Source organism: Pristiophorus japonicus, chromosome 20, assembly GCF_044704955.1.
Source record: "Pristiophorus japonicus isolate sPriJap1 chromosome 20, sPriJap1.hap1, whole genome shotgun sequence".
Classification (NCBI taxonomy): Eukaryota; Metazoa; Chordata; class Chondrichthyes; family Pristiophoridae; genus Pristiophorus; species Pristiophorus japonicus.
Window position 1 is genome coordinate 43,585,220 of NC_091996.1, and position 13,097 is coordinate 43,598,316.

The window sequence follows — 13,097 nt, forward strand, 5'->3', positions numbered from 1 at the left end:
ACAGTAGGAGGCCATTTGACCTATCATATTTGTGCCGGCTCTTTGAAAGAGCTGTCCAATTAGTTCCACTGCCTGGTTCTTTCTCCATAGTCCTGCATATTTCTCCTTTTCAAGGGCCCAAGTTTCGAGGCTCGCCTAGAACGGCGCAGTCCCGACCTGGACGCCCGTTTTTCGCGCCGCAAAGTGCCCCGTATTCTCCACCTCCCTGCAGGTCCTCTGGCCCTCGGCACAGCGCAGCACGAGCTGTAGGGGGCGGAGCTAGGACCCTGCGCTGAAAACAGTGCCGGGAGCTCTGCACATGCGCGCTACAGTGGGCACGCAAGTGCAGTAGCTCCAGGCGCCTAAAACTGTGTGGGAGGGGCCCGAAGCATGCAGCCCCGAGCCCTGGCCCAATGGCCTCACTGGGGTGCATAAATAAGGCTCCTCCCATGGCCAGCTCCTGCTTCCTCCTGACCTGACTCGACTCCCGCTTCCCGCTGCCCCCCGCCACCCCCCGCCTCCGGACCGGACCCGACACCCGCTCTTCCCCCCCCACCCCCGGACCCGACCCGACACCCGCTCCCCCCCCCCCCCCGCCTCCGGACTGGATCCGACCTGACCTCCCTCTCACCCTCCCCCCAACCCGAACCGAACCGACCTCCCTCCCACCACCCCCCCGACCCGACCCAACGCCACCTACCTGTAAATCTGGTGCTGGGGACGGGCCCTGCCCGAAGTCTCGGGCCAGGCCCGTTCAGCCTCCCTCCCCCTTCTCCTTTCCCCCCCACCCCCCCCAATCTCCTTCTCCCCCCCCAATCTCCTTCTCCCCCCCCAATCTCCTTCTCCCCCCCACAATCTCCTCCCCCCACCCCAATCTCCTTCTCCCCCCCCACCCCAATCTCCTTCTCCCCCCCCAATCTCCTTCTCCCCCCCCAATCTCCTTCTCCCCCCGCAATCTCCTTCTCCCCCCCCAATCCCCTTCCCCCCCCCAATCTCCTTTCTCTCCCTTCTCCCCTTCTCCCCCACTTCTCCCCATCCCTCCCCATTCTCCCCCATCCCTCCCCCTTCTCCCCCTCTCTCCCTCTACCCCTCTCCTCCCCCTCCCCTCGCTGTCAGAAACACAGACACTGACAGACAGAGAATGAGAGACACACACAGACAGACAGAGAGATAGAGACACTGACAGAGACACACTGAGGGGGGCATCCCAGCACGCTGTTGAAGGGCTCCCGGTGCTGCAGTTGGTAAGTAGAAAATGTTTTATTTATTGATTTTAAAAAAATATATATTTCTTATTAATTTTTTTTGATTGATTTATTGGTTGATTTATTGATGTATTTATCATTTATTATTGATGATGTCTCTTTATTTGTAAAACTGAAGTGTTTAATGTTTGTAAACTTCCCTTTAAACACCCCCCCCCCCACCATTCCCTACGCCTGATTTGTAACTTACACCTGATTTTCTAAAGTGTAGACAAGGTTTTTTCGAGCGTACAAAAATCTTCACTTACTCCATTCTAAGTTAGTTTGGAGTAAGTTTTCACTCACGAAACTTTAAAATCAGGCGTAAGTGGCCGGACACGCCCCCTTTTGAAAAAAAAATTCTGTTCCAACGTGAAACTGTTCTACCTGACTAGAACTGGAGCAAACTAAATGTGGAGAATTCCGATTTCTAAGATTCTCCATTCTACACCAGTTGCTCCTAAAAATCAGGAGCAAATCATGTGGAAACTTGGGGCCCAAGTGTTTATCCAATTCCCTTTGGAAGTTTTGAATCTGCTTGCAGCACCCTTTCAGACAATCCCTTCTATTTCATGATTGTAGAGGGTACTGTTCATCATTGAACTAATTTTAGATGGTCTGGAGAGTAAGTGGGCAAAGTGGTATCTTTAAAATTGAGTTGAATCAGGAAAGGGTGAACAGGCTGGGTCTCTTTTCCCACATTACAACAGTGACTACACTCCTAAAAGTGCTACATTGGCTGTAAAGAGCTTTGAGACGTCCAGTGGTCATGAAAGGTGCTATATAAATGCAAGTATTTAGTTTCTTGAAAAAAGAAGACTGAGGTGTGACCTAATAGAGGTCTTTAAAATTATGAGAGGTTTTGGTAGAGTGGATACAGAGAGAATGTTTCCATTTGTGGGGAGGAGCATAACTAGAGGCCATCAATATAAGATAGTCACCAAGCAATCCAACAGGGAATTCAGAAGAAAATTCTTTACCCAATGAGTAGTGAGAATGTTGAAGTCGCTACCACAGGGAGTGGTTGAAGTGAATTGTATAGATAAATTTAAGGGGAGGCTAGGCTAGCATATAAGGGAGAAGGTAATAGAGGGTTTTGCTGATAGATTTCGATGAGGAAAGACAAGAGGAAGCTCGAGTGGAGCATAAACACCGGCATGGACTGGTTGGGCCGAATGGCCTGTTTCTGTGTTGCATGTCCTGTGTAATCCTATATATTAATCCTGTGTAAAGTTCACAACAATCTAGTAAATTGATTTTGTTCCTTTTCAGTTTGTGTCTAACTGCTTCAGAGGGAAGAACCGTGTAAAGTTTCTCTTTGAGTAACTGCAATTCGCTTTGCCCAACCTTCGGTGTTGGAACTATGCCTTCCTCATCTGTGCTTTTTTTCATTACCAAAGTTGAATTAATAACTCTAAAAGAAATTCTGTGAGATACATCGAATAGTCAAATAGTGCTTCGATATTTTGTAAATACGAGAAGACTTTACTATGTCGTAATAAAAAACGATTGTGATAGCCTGGGGAAACAACTGGAATGTGTTTGGTCCTGCAAGGAGATATCTCCACAAATGTGTTTTTTTAGAGGCAGAAGACTGTCCCTGCTCCCCATTTGCTGGGAATAAATTATATTTATATTTCAGCACTAATGACGCATGTATGTTCATTCACTATCTCCCATCTCTCTTTCATCATTTGCCTGTATCCCCCACACCCCCGTGTTTACACTTATCGTGGGCATTCTTAGATTGCAAAGAAGTCCTTTTGATTCCAGTGGCTATCTGTATATCTCAGCTAATTTTGTTTCTATCCCAATTATGTTGAGTCACAATTTATCTCCCATTGATCTGCTTATCTGAAGGATTGTTTTCTTAATGCACTGTCTGGGTATCTATGTAATGAATGGACAAAAATGTTGGCACAACATGTTGCTTCATGGTGATAACCCTTAGGGCTCAGGCCTTTTCAGTCAGCCTTGAACACAAGGTGAACACAAATACAGCTGCCATTTGCCTGCATGTAGATCAGAGCGGGTACAGAACAACAATTTCTATATATTCTGGAGCGGGAGTAAAGTCTGACTTTACCTGGCTTCTCCCATAGGAGGTGCATACCAGCAGCAATGTGATGCAGAGCTTCGGAAGGAAATAACTGCTGTTTGGCCGAGTCTGCCTCAGAAGATTCTGGATATACTGGTGCCTCCACATAGACGTGAGTACTCTTCCTAAGTCTAGAGAGTTTGATTTGCCTAAAGGACATATAATGGCTGCGCTTATTGGTTCAATATTTTTTTGACAATTCAATGGATATATTACCGTTGCCCAATCTCAAAAAATGCAAAAGTATATTAATATTAGTAATAGCTGAACCCAAATAAATGAACTGAAGTGTCTAGCTTTGATTTAATTCGGGAAGTGATGATATTTTGTTACTGAGAACTTAGGTGAGGAGCCTGTGCCCATAACAGGCTCCTCACCTAGGACAGCACTGAGGTTGAAAAGGAAAAGGTGTTGGAAATAAATGAAGTAGCAGTAATTTGGCGACATCAAGCTTAGGTTTAATAGCCAGTAGATTTTGTGCGGGAGGGAACGCTGAGGTTGCTGAATAATAACAGGTGATCAGAGACTTCAGTACAGCTGGATACAGGGAGGAGGAAGACCACGTCGGAGGAGGAAGACTACATCGGATGGTGTGCTTGCAGTTTAGGAGGAACACAAGAGGAACAAAAACTGTAGTAGTAAACAGACAGGAAAGGTTCTAATGAGGGAGAAGTTGGAAGCTTTATGTGCCTTTATTTATTCTTGTTGATCATTTTGAGCAATTGGTTGAGGTGACAGTGCCATCTTACTGCTTTCTCTCAAAGAGCAGTCAGTTTTTGCACTCTATGTGCAGCACCGTGGCATATTAACTCGCATTTTCCAAAAGTTGTTGAGTGTCCCGTAGCAAACTCCAGAAAGCAGCATAGAATGGTGTAAAATACTAAGTAAAGAAACACCAGGTCGTGTGCAATTACACTCTTCATTGACAAGATCAGCAATGCTAAAGAGAGAACACCATGATTGAAGCTGTTGAATAGTATGTTTAATCTGAGTGAAGGAGGCCACGTAACTGATGTGTGACCAAATTGAAGATGAGTTATTGGAATCAAGATTTGAATATTAGTTGCATGGTGTTCATCTGCAGTATTCTTTTTTTTGGTAGTTTTTAACACTATGGCAAATAGTTCGTCAACCCAAAAGATCTAGGAAGCCATGAACTACAAAGCAAAAGATACCTTCAACCTCACTGATACATATTTTCAACTAAGGGCCAGAGCTGCTGTCCCAGAAATTCCACCAGTTACACCAGAATTGCACTTCGATCAAGTTAAGCCTGTAGAGAAGAGAGGAAATTCCGCACGACTTGTCAGACCAGGAAGTGGTTGAGTTCACAGGCTTTAAATGTCCACAAACTTTGTCTGAAACATCGGCTTTGACCGAAGTGTTTTGAAAAATGTCTCCTCAGAAAGGAATCTGCAGGCAGCCTTTCAGGATTTCAGGCAGGGAAATCCTGGCCCTAAATTTGCGGTCGGGGGCTTCCTGCAGGGGCTTCCTGGTGGTCCGGGAGGTACGGAGATTCGTGGTCCTGGGCCTCTGCAGGTACCTGCGAGTAGATGCCCACGTATCTCAGGGGCACACGTGGTTTGCAAGTGCCCCAGGATCACGTGGGCCAGCTCAACAAATGACAGAAGGGAATCCCCAGTCATGCTAATGGGAATTCCGTATGTATGGAATCCCTATAAGTATGAATGTGAATACACCAACAAAATCTCGACTCTTCAAATTAATTTAAAAAATCACAAAAGTAAAATTAATTAAAATGGCATTTCATTAAATATTTAAAACAACAATTAATTTTTTTTGGCAAATAAATGTATATATTTTAAAGGGGCTAAAAATAAACTTAGCTTATTGCACAGGTTTTTAATGTATAAATGATTTTATTTTTCTGTTTTTTTTAAATTCTTACGCTGGTAAAAGCAGGCCTTTTACCAAGCGTAAGAATTTCACGGGCATTCGCTGGGCAGGAGTTGGGCAACTCTCCGCCCGCAGAGGCCCTTTTTCTGGGGATTCGTGTGATCTGCCAAAAGAACGCAAGTTCTGGGTTTTCGAGCATACCTAAACCTGGAACTTGTGCAGTCCCTACGGGCGTATGTGCATCTTGTAGGCACCTGTAGAGGCCGCAAATTACAACCCAAAGTGTTTCTGAACCTTCTGCCACAGAGCCCTTGGGGCATTCCCATAAATGTCCCTAAAATGGAGGCAGAACAGGAGCGGGAAGAAAATAAATGACAGAGGCTGGCTCCTGCGGAAACTCCCAACTCCCCACTGCCAGATCCCACTTTCAGCTTTGACTCCTCTGATACCGTGAGGGAAATGAATGAAGGATGGCCACACCTATAAAGAATTTCTTCCTTCACTGAACAGGAATCCAGGTGTTCAAGAAGGTAGCACTCATTGGCATAGTGACTTCCCTTCACAAAGTGTGCATCACGTTCTTGCAGGTCCCCGACTCCTGCTGTTCCATATCCTTGTTATGAGGACCTACAGGTCAGAATCCATGAAGTTTGCTGTTCATTTCTATAATCTGTTTTACAGTCCTTGGCGCCCAGGTTGCCTGTTTCACAGTGTCAATTTGTTTCTGAGCAAGTTTTTGCCTCCACTAACCTAACCAGAAGCCAATTCCATGGGTTCAATTTTCCCCAAAGCATTTATTTGGTGTACTTGAAGAGTTACGCCTAATTTTTGGGGGCCTAAGTATGCCAAAAAAAATTATTCTAAGTTTCCCTGTTGGATTTCTTCATTTTGGCATGGCGCAACCCGACCTTTAGTTTTTGGGGTGGAGCCTTGATCTGCGCCAAAAAGATCAGGCTGCCATGGTAACCAGGGACACAATGCGAGCTGAGGCTGCAAAGTGAAGCATACAGCCAGCTCCCAACACATTAAAAGAATTGAAAAACACAAAGCAGCAACTTACCTCCAACCCTGCCCAAAAGGCTTGCCAGTCTGGTCCCATTCTCGGTCTGTCTGTCTGTCTCCTCTCCTCTCTCCTCTCCTCTCTCTCTCCTCTCTATACTGTGTGTGTGAACCAGGGACCGAGAATGGGACCGGACTGTGTGTGTGAACCGGGGACCGAGAATGGGACCAGACTGTGTGTGTGAACCGGGGACTGAGAATGGAACCAGACTGTGTGTGTGAACCGGGGACCGAGAATGGGACCGGACTATGTGTGTGAACCTGGGACCGAGAATGGGACCGGACTGTGTGTGTGAACCGGGGACCGAGAATGGGACCAGACTGTGTGTGTGAACCTGGGACCGAGAATGGGACCGGACTGTGTGTGTGAACCGGGGACTGAGAATGGGACCGGACAGTTGCTGCTATGTGTTTTTCAATTCTTTCAGTGTGTCCAGGCATCTGCTGCGCTGATTTCCTAACCTGTGCCGATTTCCTTAACGCTCTGGAAGGTTTTTATGCAGAGGCCACATACGCTGGCCTAAGCACAACTGGAGTAACTCTCAGCTGGCCAAACTTCCCGAAATGGCCAGAATTGGCATAGGTGGCTGGTTACGCCCTCTTTTGCTGAAAAAAAAACTGACCTAAAATAATCGTAACTAACTGAGTTACACTGGTGCAAATTGATTGGGGAACTTAGGCCAAAAAGAGCAACCTGCTCCAAAAACCGCCGCAAATCACTGGGGAAAATTGAGCCCATAGTGTTGATCACTTTTTGTGTGACCAAGAAACCCTTGACATCAGCCCTAAATTTGCCTTTTATTAATTTAAACCGACGCTTCTACGGACAAAATTAAAGCAAGTATTAACCTCTTTTTTTAGCTCAGGGTCCGCAAACATTGGCTTGATTTTTGAGAGTCTTGAAGGGTTATCAGGGCAAACATTATGACAAGAAATAGTGCTTTCACAGAAATCTATCAATGGTCACCACTAACTAATATGTCACACCATGTGGAATCTTCCTCACCCTTATATATTAAAGCAATTGTTCACTGTGTTTCATTTTAATTTTTTTGGATAGTACAGTGGCTCAATAAGGGATAAGGAGATACTTGTAAAAGAAAATGCCCTAAGAAGTTTGCTCCTTGATTGATCCTGAGCCTACTGAGATTGACTGAATTGAAAGGTTAAAGCTTGCAAATGTGGGCATCGCATTTACATTTTTCTTTCTGTTTGCAGCTACAGAGTTGACGGTGGGGAAAGTCTATGCAGCTCTGATGATTTTTGATTACTACAAGCAGAACAAAAGTAAAAGAATGCAGCAACAGCAGGCTGGCAGCTTGCCGCAGGTAACCAGAGCCACTCAGTCCTGAACCAGCACATGATTATTGACCCACTCTTCCTCATTCTTCCATAGTAGGAATATTTCTCCAAATATATTTTACAGCGTTTAAATCTAGAAATGTAACTTTTTATATTCCAAAATGTACTGGCTATTTAACTTCTCTCACTGCATGGGTTTTTCAATATTTGCTAACTTCTCCCACCAGCATGTTTAATGAGATTACTATTTTAGCCCTGTGTAAGTGAATCTGGTAATATATATTCGATCCCACCTGCTTCAACAATGAACTTCACAAATTACGTGAACTACACAACAATGAACGACACAAATTTGGTTGGACATCACGCTATTACCAATAATGTTCAGCTTCTTTGCCTGTAGGATTTTTAGGATGCCTTAACTGCTCAAACTATACCATTTTAAACCACTTTGCACTGATTACTGGAGCAGCTTCAAATCTAAAATAAAACCAGTAATAAACATACTGGGTGCTTCTATGTATGCATGTGTCTGCATGTATATGCATTTGCGTGAGTGTTACTCTTCTACATTAGGACTGCTTTTGTTTTGTTTTTCACGGGAGGAGGGAACTTACTGGGGATAATTTTCATCTTCACCATTTGGGCAGTAACTTGGCAGAGTGGATTGTCCACCCATTGTAGAACCCAGCTAATTTTCATCCCAATGAAATCAATGGAACAAAAATCGGGCAGGTTGTACAATAAGTGGGCGATCTGCGCTGTCAGGTGCCAAAGATCAAATGACCCGCCATCTTGTTTCTAAAAATAGGGGATCAGCAAGTACCAGAGGTCGGGGAATTCCATGACACGTTTATTCTGGATAGAGTGTATTTGTTGAGCCACATGGCTTTTTTCACTCCTGAAGCTCTTGTTTCCTTATGTTTCTTTTGAGACCTAAAGTAAAAGAAAATAGCCTTCCCTTATTTTTGAGGTAAACTTTGAACAATTAAAACATTTGTGTTTTGGAAGAATACTTAAGAGCAGTAGAGAGTCTTGAGGCTGCTCCTGCTTCTAGATATAACGCCCATCCAGTATTTACCATGAAATATCGCTTCTTTAATTCTCCATTTTGAATTTGTCTCCACTCATCTTTGGCTCCCCTTGCCGGTGACCATTCGATTGCCTATAGAGCTCATGGAAGACCAGATCCAAGGACTCTACTCATGAGCAGAGGTGGAGAAAAGACAACAATCAGAAATTATTTTCTAAAATTAGACATTGTGTACTTACTTTTCCTGTTGAGGAAAGGGGTCGGTTTGGCTAAGGAGACCTGAACATGTGGTGTTATCAAAGCTAAAGAACAATGTTTCCCTCATTAGACAACAGAAAGCAAAGGCCCACAGCAACTATTAGATCACCAGGGAAAACACATTCCCCTTTCACAGGATAGCGAGAGATTTGTAAAGAGCACAAATTTATTTATCTCCCTCTGTTGAAATATACGATTTCACTTTTCCCTCATTCATCAATACAAGACAGGTATAAAATAAAACTGAAATTATTAGTTTAGCTTAGAAAAATCTGTGAGTCCATTTTATGAGTTGCTATCCCATCAGTGCAATGGTTACACGGCTGGTCTCTCACTTCTTTAGTTGCAGGTTTGCCCAGTGCTGACTCCTGTTCTTTTTTGCCGCATAGAATGGGCTGCTGGGTGAGTCGTCTCCCCACTGGAAGGGAAAGCTGATGTGTGTTTAGTGAGTGAATGTGAGAAGGGGGCAACTGAACACACGGCCTAAAGTAGCTATGTGAATGCTGTCTGTACTCATATCGGTAGCAGTATAAGTGATATAACGGGAATGTGGGGTCAATTTACAATTGTTTATTTCTCCATTAGAACTATTGTCATTTTCTTGCCAACAATGCCCCATTGCTTCGATGCATGCGGACATTACCTCCTGAGCTATTTTAATGTCCCTCTCTTTCACACTGGTCTCAAATTCTCTAAATTTTCTTTGTATACCATTTTGTGCTGTCTGCGATCCTTGTCCCTCCACCTTCATTCCACCATCCATCTATTTCTCTCTCCAGCCTGTCTTACCCTTTGCTGCCCTCTGCACTTTTCCTCGTCCTTTGAGCTGCTTTCTCCCAGACTGATGACTCTCTCCTGATTGCCAATAGTCACCGAGATGAACTGAGGCCTGATATTGAGTGCAGTGTTGCATGGCTGCTATACCTATCATCTGGCCTGTGTTACTCCGTGCCCGTTTGGATTCAAAGGCAGATTTTTGCCTAAAATGAGCAAAAGCATGCTCTTAAATTAATTTTTTCCTTTAAACTTTTGATAGGAAAACCACATTAATTGATAATGGGAGAAAATAAATTGGAAAACGCTGATTTTCTTCAAAATAATCCACCTCATGACAACTGACTAGATAACCCATTAATTGCCATCCTTCTTTCTGTATGTGAAATCGAAGGGTTTAAAAAATTTCCAGAAGGAAGATTAATGCTGCGTGGCACTTACAATACATTAGTGCAAGGCCACGTGCGTTTCCATGCAGTTGCCTTTATCCAGCGGCAGGGTCCACCGATGAATCAGTCTCATCAGATTTTTCCCTGATTTTGCTCGTACATTATTTTTTTGGTTTGCATCCATAAGTCCCTTTCATTCCAGACCCGCGCTGTATTATATTTCACACAGACTCGCACATCGTTCTTTCAGCGCATGGTGGGAGCTTTGACCCCAACGCAAGAAGAGGCCCCCTCACTTAACACACCTCGCCAGATGAGCAAGAACTTACTCAACAATGGCGGCAACGCGTAAGTACTTGAGATTTCTACTCAATATCTTGGCGTATCTCAGACTTGCTCAATGCAAGGCCACTAGGCATAGGGGATAAGTTACCAGGGAAGATCAAGTATACACGGATTCAAGAGAGGCACTGGATATTTTGAAAGAAAAGACTTGCATTTATATAGCACCTTTCACGACCACCGGACGTCTCGAAGCATTTTACAGCCAATGAAGTAATTTTGGAGTGTAGTCGCTGTTGTAATGTGGGAAACGCGGCAGCCTGTTTGCGCACAGCAAGCTCCCACAAACAGCAAAGTGATAATGACCAGATAATCTGTTTTTTGCTATGTTGATTGAAGGATCAATATTGGCCAGGACAGCGGGGAGAACTCCCCTGCTCTTCTTCGAAATAGTGCCATGGGATCTTTTACATCCACCTGAGAGAGCAGACAGGACCTCGGTTTATTTTGGGGGGATTGAGGAATATAGTGAGATGGTGGGAGAAAGATCAACCAAGAAAGGTTGACCGGGTTGGACCAAATGGCTTTGACTTGTTCCCAAAATAATTGATGTTTCTATAAACAGCGAGAAACCACTTGCATAGAAACTCTTGCAGTGCTGGCTGCTGGACAATTGTTGGTCTGCTGTAGCTCCCAGTTACTTGTGTGCGGACCTTCCGTCATGGAACACCTGTTTGTAGAGTTGCAACTTTCCTGTATTAAAATTTGATGCAGATCAATCATTCCTATTATCAGTTTCCATCCGAAATTATTATCTCAAAGCTGCAGAAAAAAATCTCAAATGTTAAAGTTCACTCTTCAATATTATGTTCATGCATCATGCAATGCAAAAATGTATTCTAAGGTGAAAATTTAACTTTTTAACTATATTTTATTTCCTCTTTACCTTTTAATTCCCATACCACACAAATTTCCCTGGCAATGAGAGTAGATGATCTCTCAATCCTATCACTGCTATTCTGTAATTGGCTTCTACAAAGTGTGCATAAGCAGAAGGAATTGATTTACCCTTCAATTCTCTGCCCTCCCACTCTGCCTATCTGAGTCTAACTCAAATTATGAAGCATTATCAGCCCAAATCCTCACCTGGCACTTCAGTGTTGCACTGTGTTGGTACACCACTGTATTGTGTGATGCCTTGTTATTAGATGGTAGGTGTCTCTGTGAATCTCCTGTGTGAAGTGAGTTATTAAAGTGATTATTGACTGCGGCTCCATATTCTAATACAGTGGAAATACTGCAGCATACTGAAACATTAGAGATGTTGCGTTTGCAAGTGCAAGTATCAAAGACGTAATTTAGGAATTCTATCATCGTGAGTAAATTGTGATTTTTATCACAAAGCAACATATTGTTGCTGGTGAAAGATAAACTTATACAACCTTTAATATCGTACCAGAACAATGGCCAGATGCACGTTTTGAACTGTAATATTTTGAACAATGCTACTTTCAGTGTGAGTTGTAACAGTGCCATTTGTTTTTTCTGTGGCAGTCAGGATTCGGAGCCTCTTCTCTATTGGAGTTGTTTTGTTTTTGTGATGCGCGTGAAGGGGAGGAATAGGTACTTTTGTTCTGTGAGTTGGCAACAGCCAACATTTGGAGCAAATGGAGTACAGCATTTCCAAGCAATGTTTTCCTCAGATCTGTATTATCATTTTACCTTCACTGGCGTTAAAAACATTGGCAGAGGGCTGTGAAAATAATACCAACAGGTGCCCAATTCTATTAATCGTTTCATTAGGACTGTGGGTGCTGACCCACCCACACAGCCAGAATCAATGTGTCCAGCTGACATTGCTCAGCAATATTAATCATTCTTTTAAGAACATAAGAACATAAGAATTAGGAACAGGAGTAGGCCATCTAGCCCCTCGAGCCTGCTCCGCCATTCAATAAGATCATGGCTGATCTGGTCGTGGACTCAGCTCCACTTACCCGCCCTCTCCCCGTAACCCTTAATTCCCTTATTGCTTAAAAATCTATCTATCTTTGACTTGAAAACATTCAATGAGCCAGCCTCAACTGCTTCCTTGGGCAGAGAATTCCACAGATTCACAAAGGGAGAAGAAATTCTTTCTCAACTCGGTTTTAAATTGGCTCCTCCGTATTTTGAGGCTGTGCCCCCTAGTTCTACTCTCCCCCACCAATGGAAACAACCTCTCTGCCTCTATCTTGTCTATCCCTTTCATGATTTTAAATGTTCTATAAGATCACCCCTCATCCTTCTGAACTCCAAGGAGTAAAGACCCAGTCTACTCAATCTATCATCATAAGGTAACCCCCTTATTTCTCGAATCAGCCTCGTGAATCGTCTCTGTACCCCTTCCAAAGCTAGTATATCCTTCCTTAAGTAAGGTGACCAAAACTGCATGCAGTACTCCAGGTGCGGCCTTACCAATACCTTATACAGTTGCAGCAAGACCTCCCTGCTTTTGTACTCCATCCCTTTCACAATGAAGGCCAACATTCCATTTGCCTTCCTGATTACCTGCTGCACCTGCAAACTAACCTTTTGGGATTCACCCCCAGGTCCCTCTGCACCACAGCATGTTGTAATTTCTCCCCATTCAAATAATATTCCCTTTTACTGTTTTTTTTCCCAAGGTGGATGACCTCACACTTTCCGACATTGTATTCCATCTGCCAAACCTTAGCCCATTCGCTTAACCTATCCAAATCTCCTTGCAGCCTCTCTGAGTCCTCTACACAACCCGCTTTCCCACTAATCTTTGTGTCATCTGCAAATTTTGTTGCACTACA

General features: G+C 43.8%; 1 protein-coding gene across 1 annotated transcript in view; it reads left to right on the forward strand.

Annotated features, from left to right (window-relative positions):
* LOC139232507 (probable voltage-dependent N-type calcium channel subunit alpha-1B) overlaps window positions 1-13,097 on the forward strand; it is a 958,198-nt gene that overhangs the window by 928,981 nt on the left and 16,120 nt on the right. The window contains exons 42-44 of the mRNA XM_070862825.1: window positions 3,326-3,433; window positions 7,456-7,565; window positions 10,223-10,341. Coding sequence (XP_070718926.1) covers window positions 3,326-3,433; window positions 7,456-7,565; window positions 10,223-10,341 — 337 coding nt within the window. The remainder of the gene's footprint in view (window positions 1-3,325; window positions 3,434-7,455; window positions 7,566-10,222; window positions 10,342-13,097) is intronic.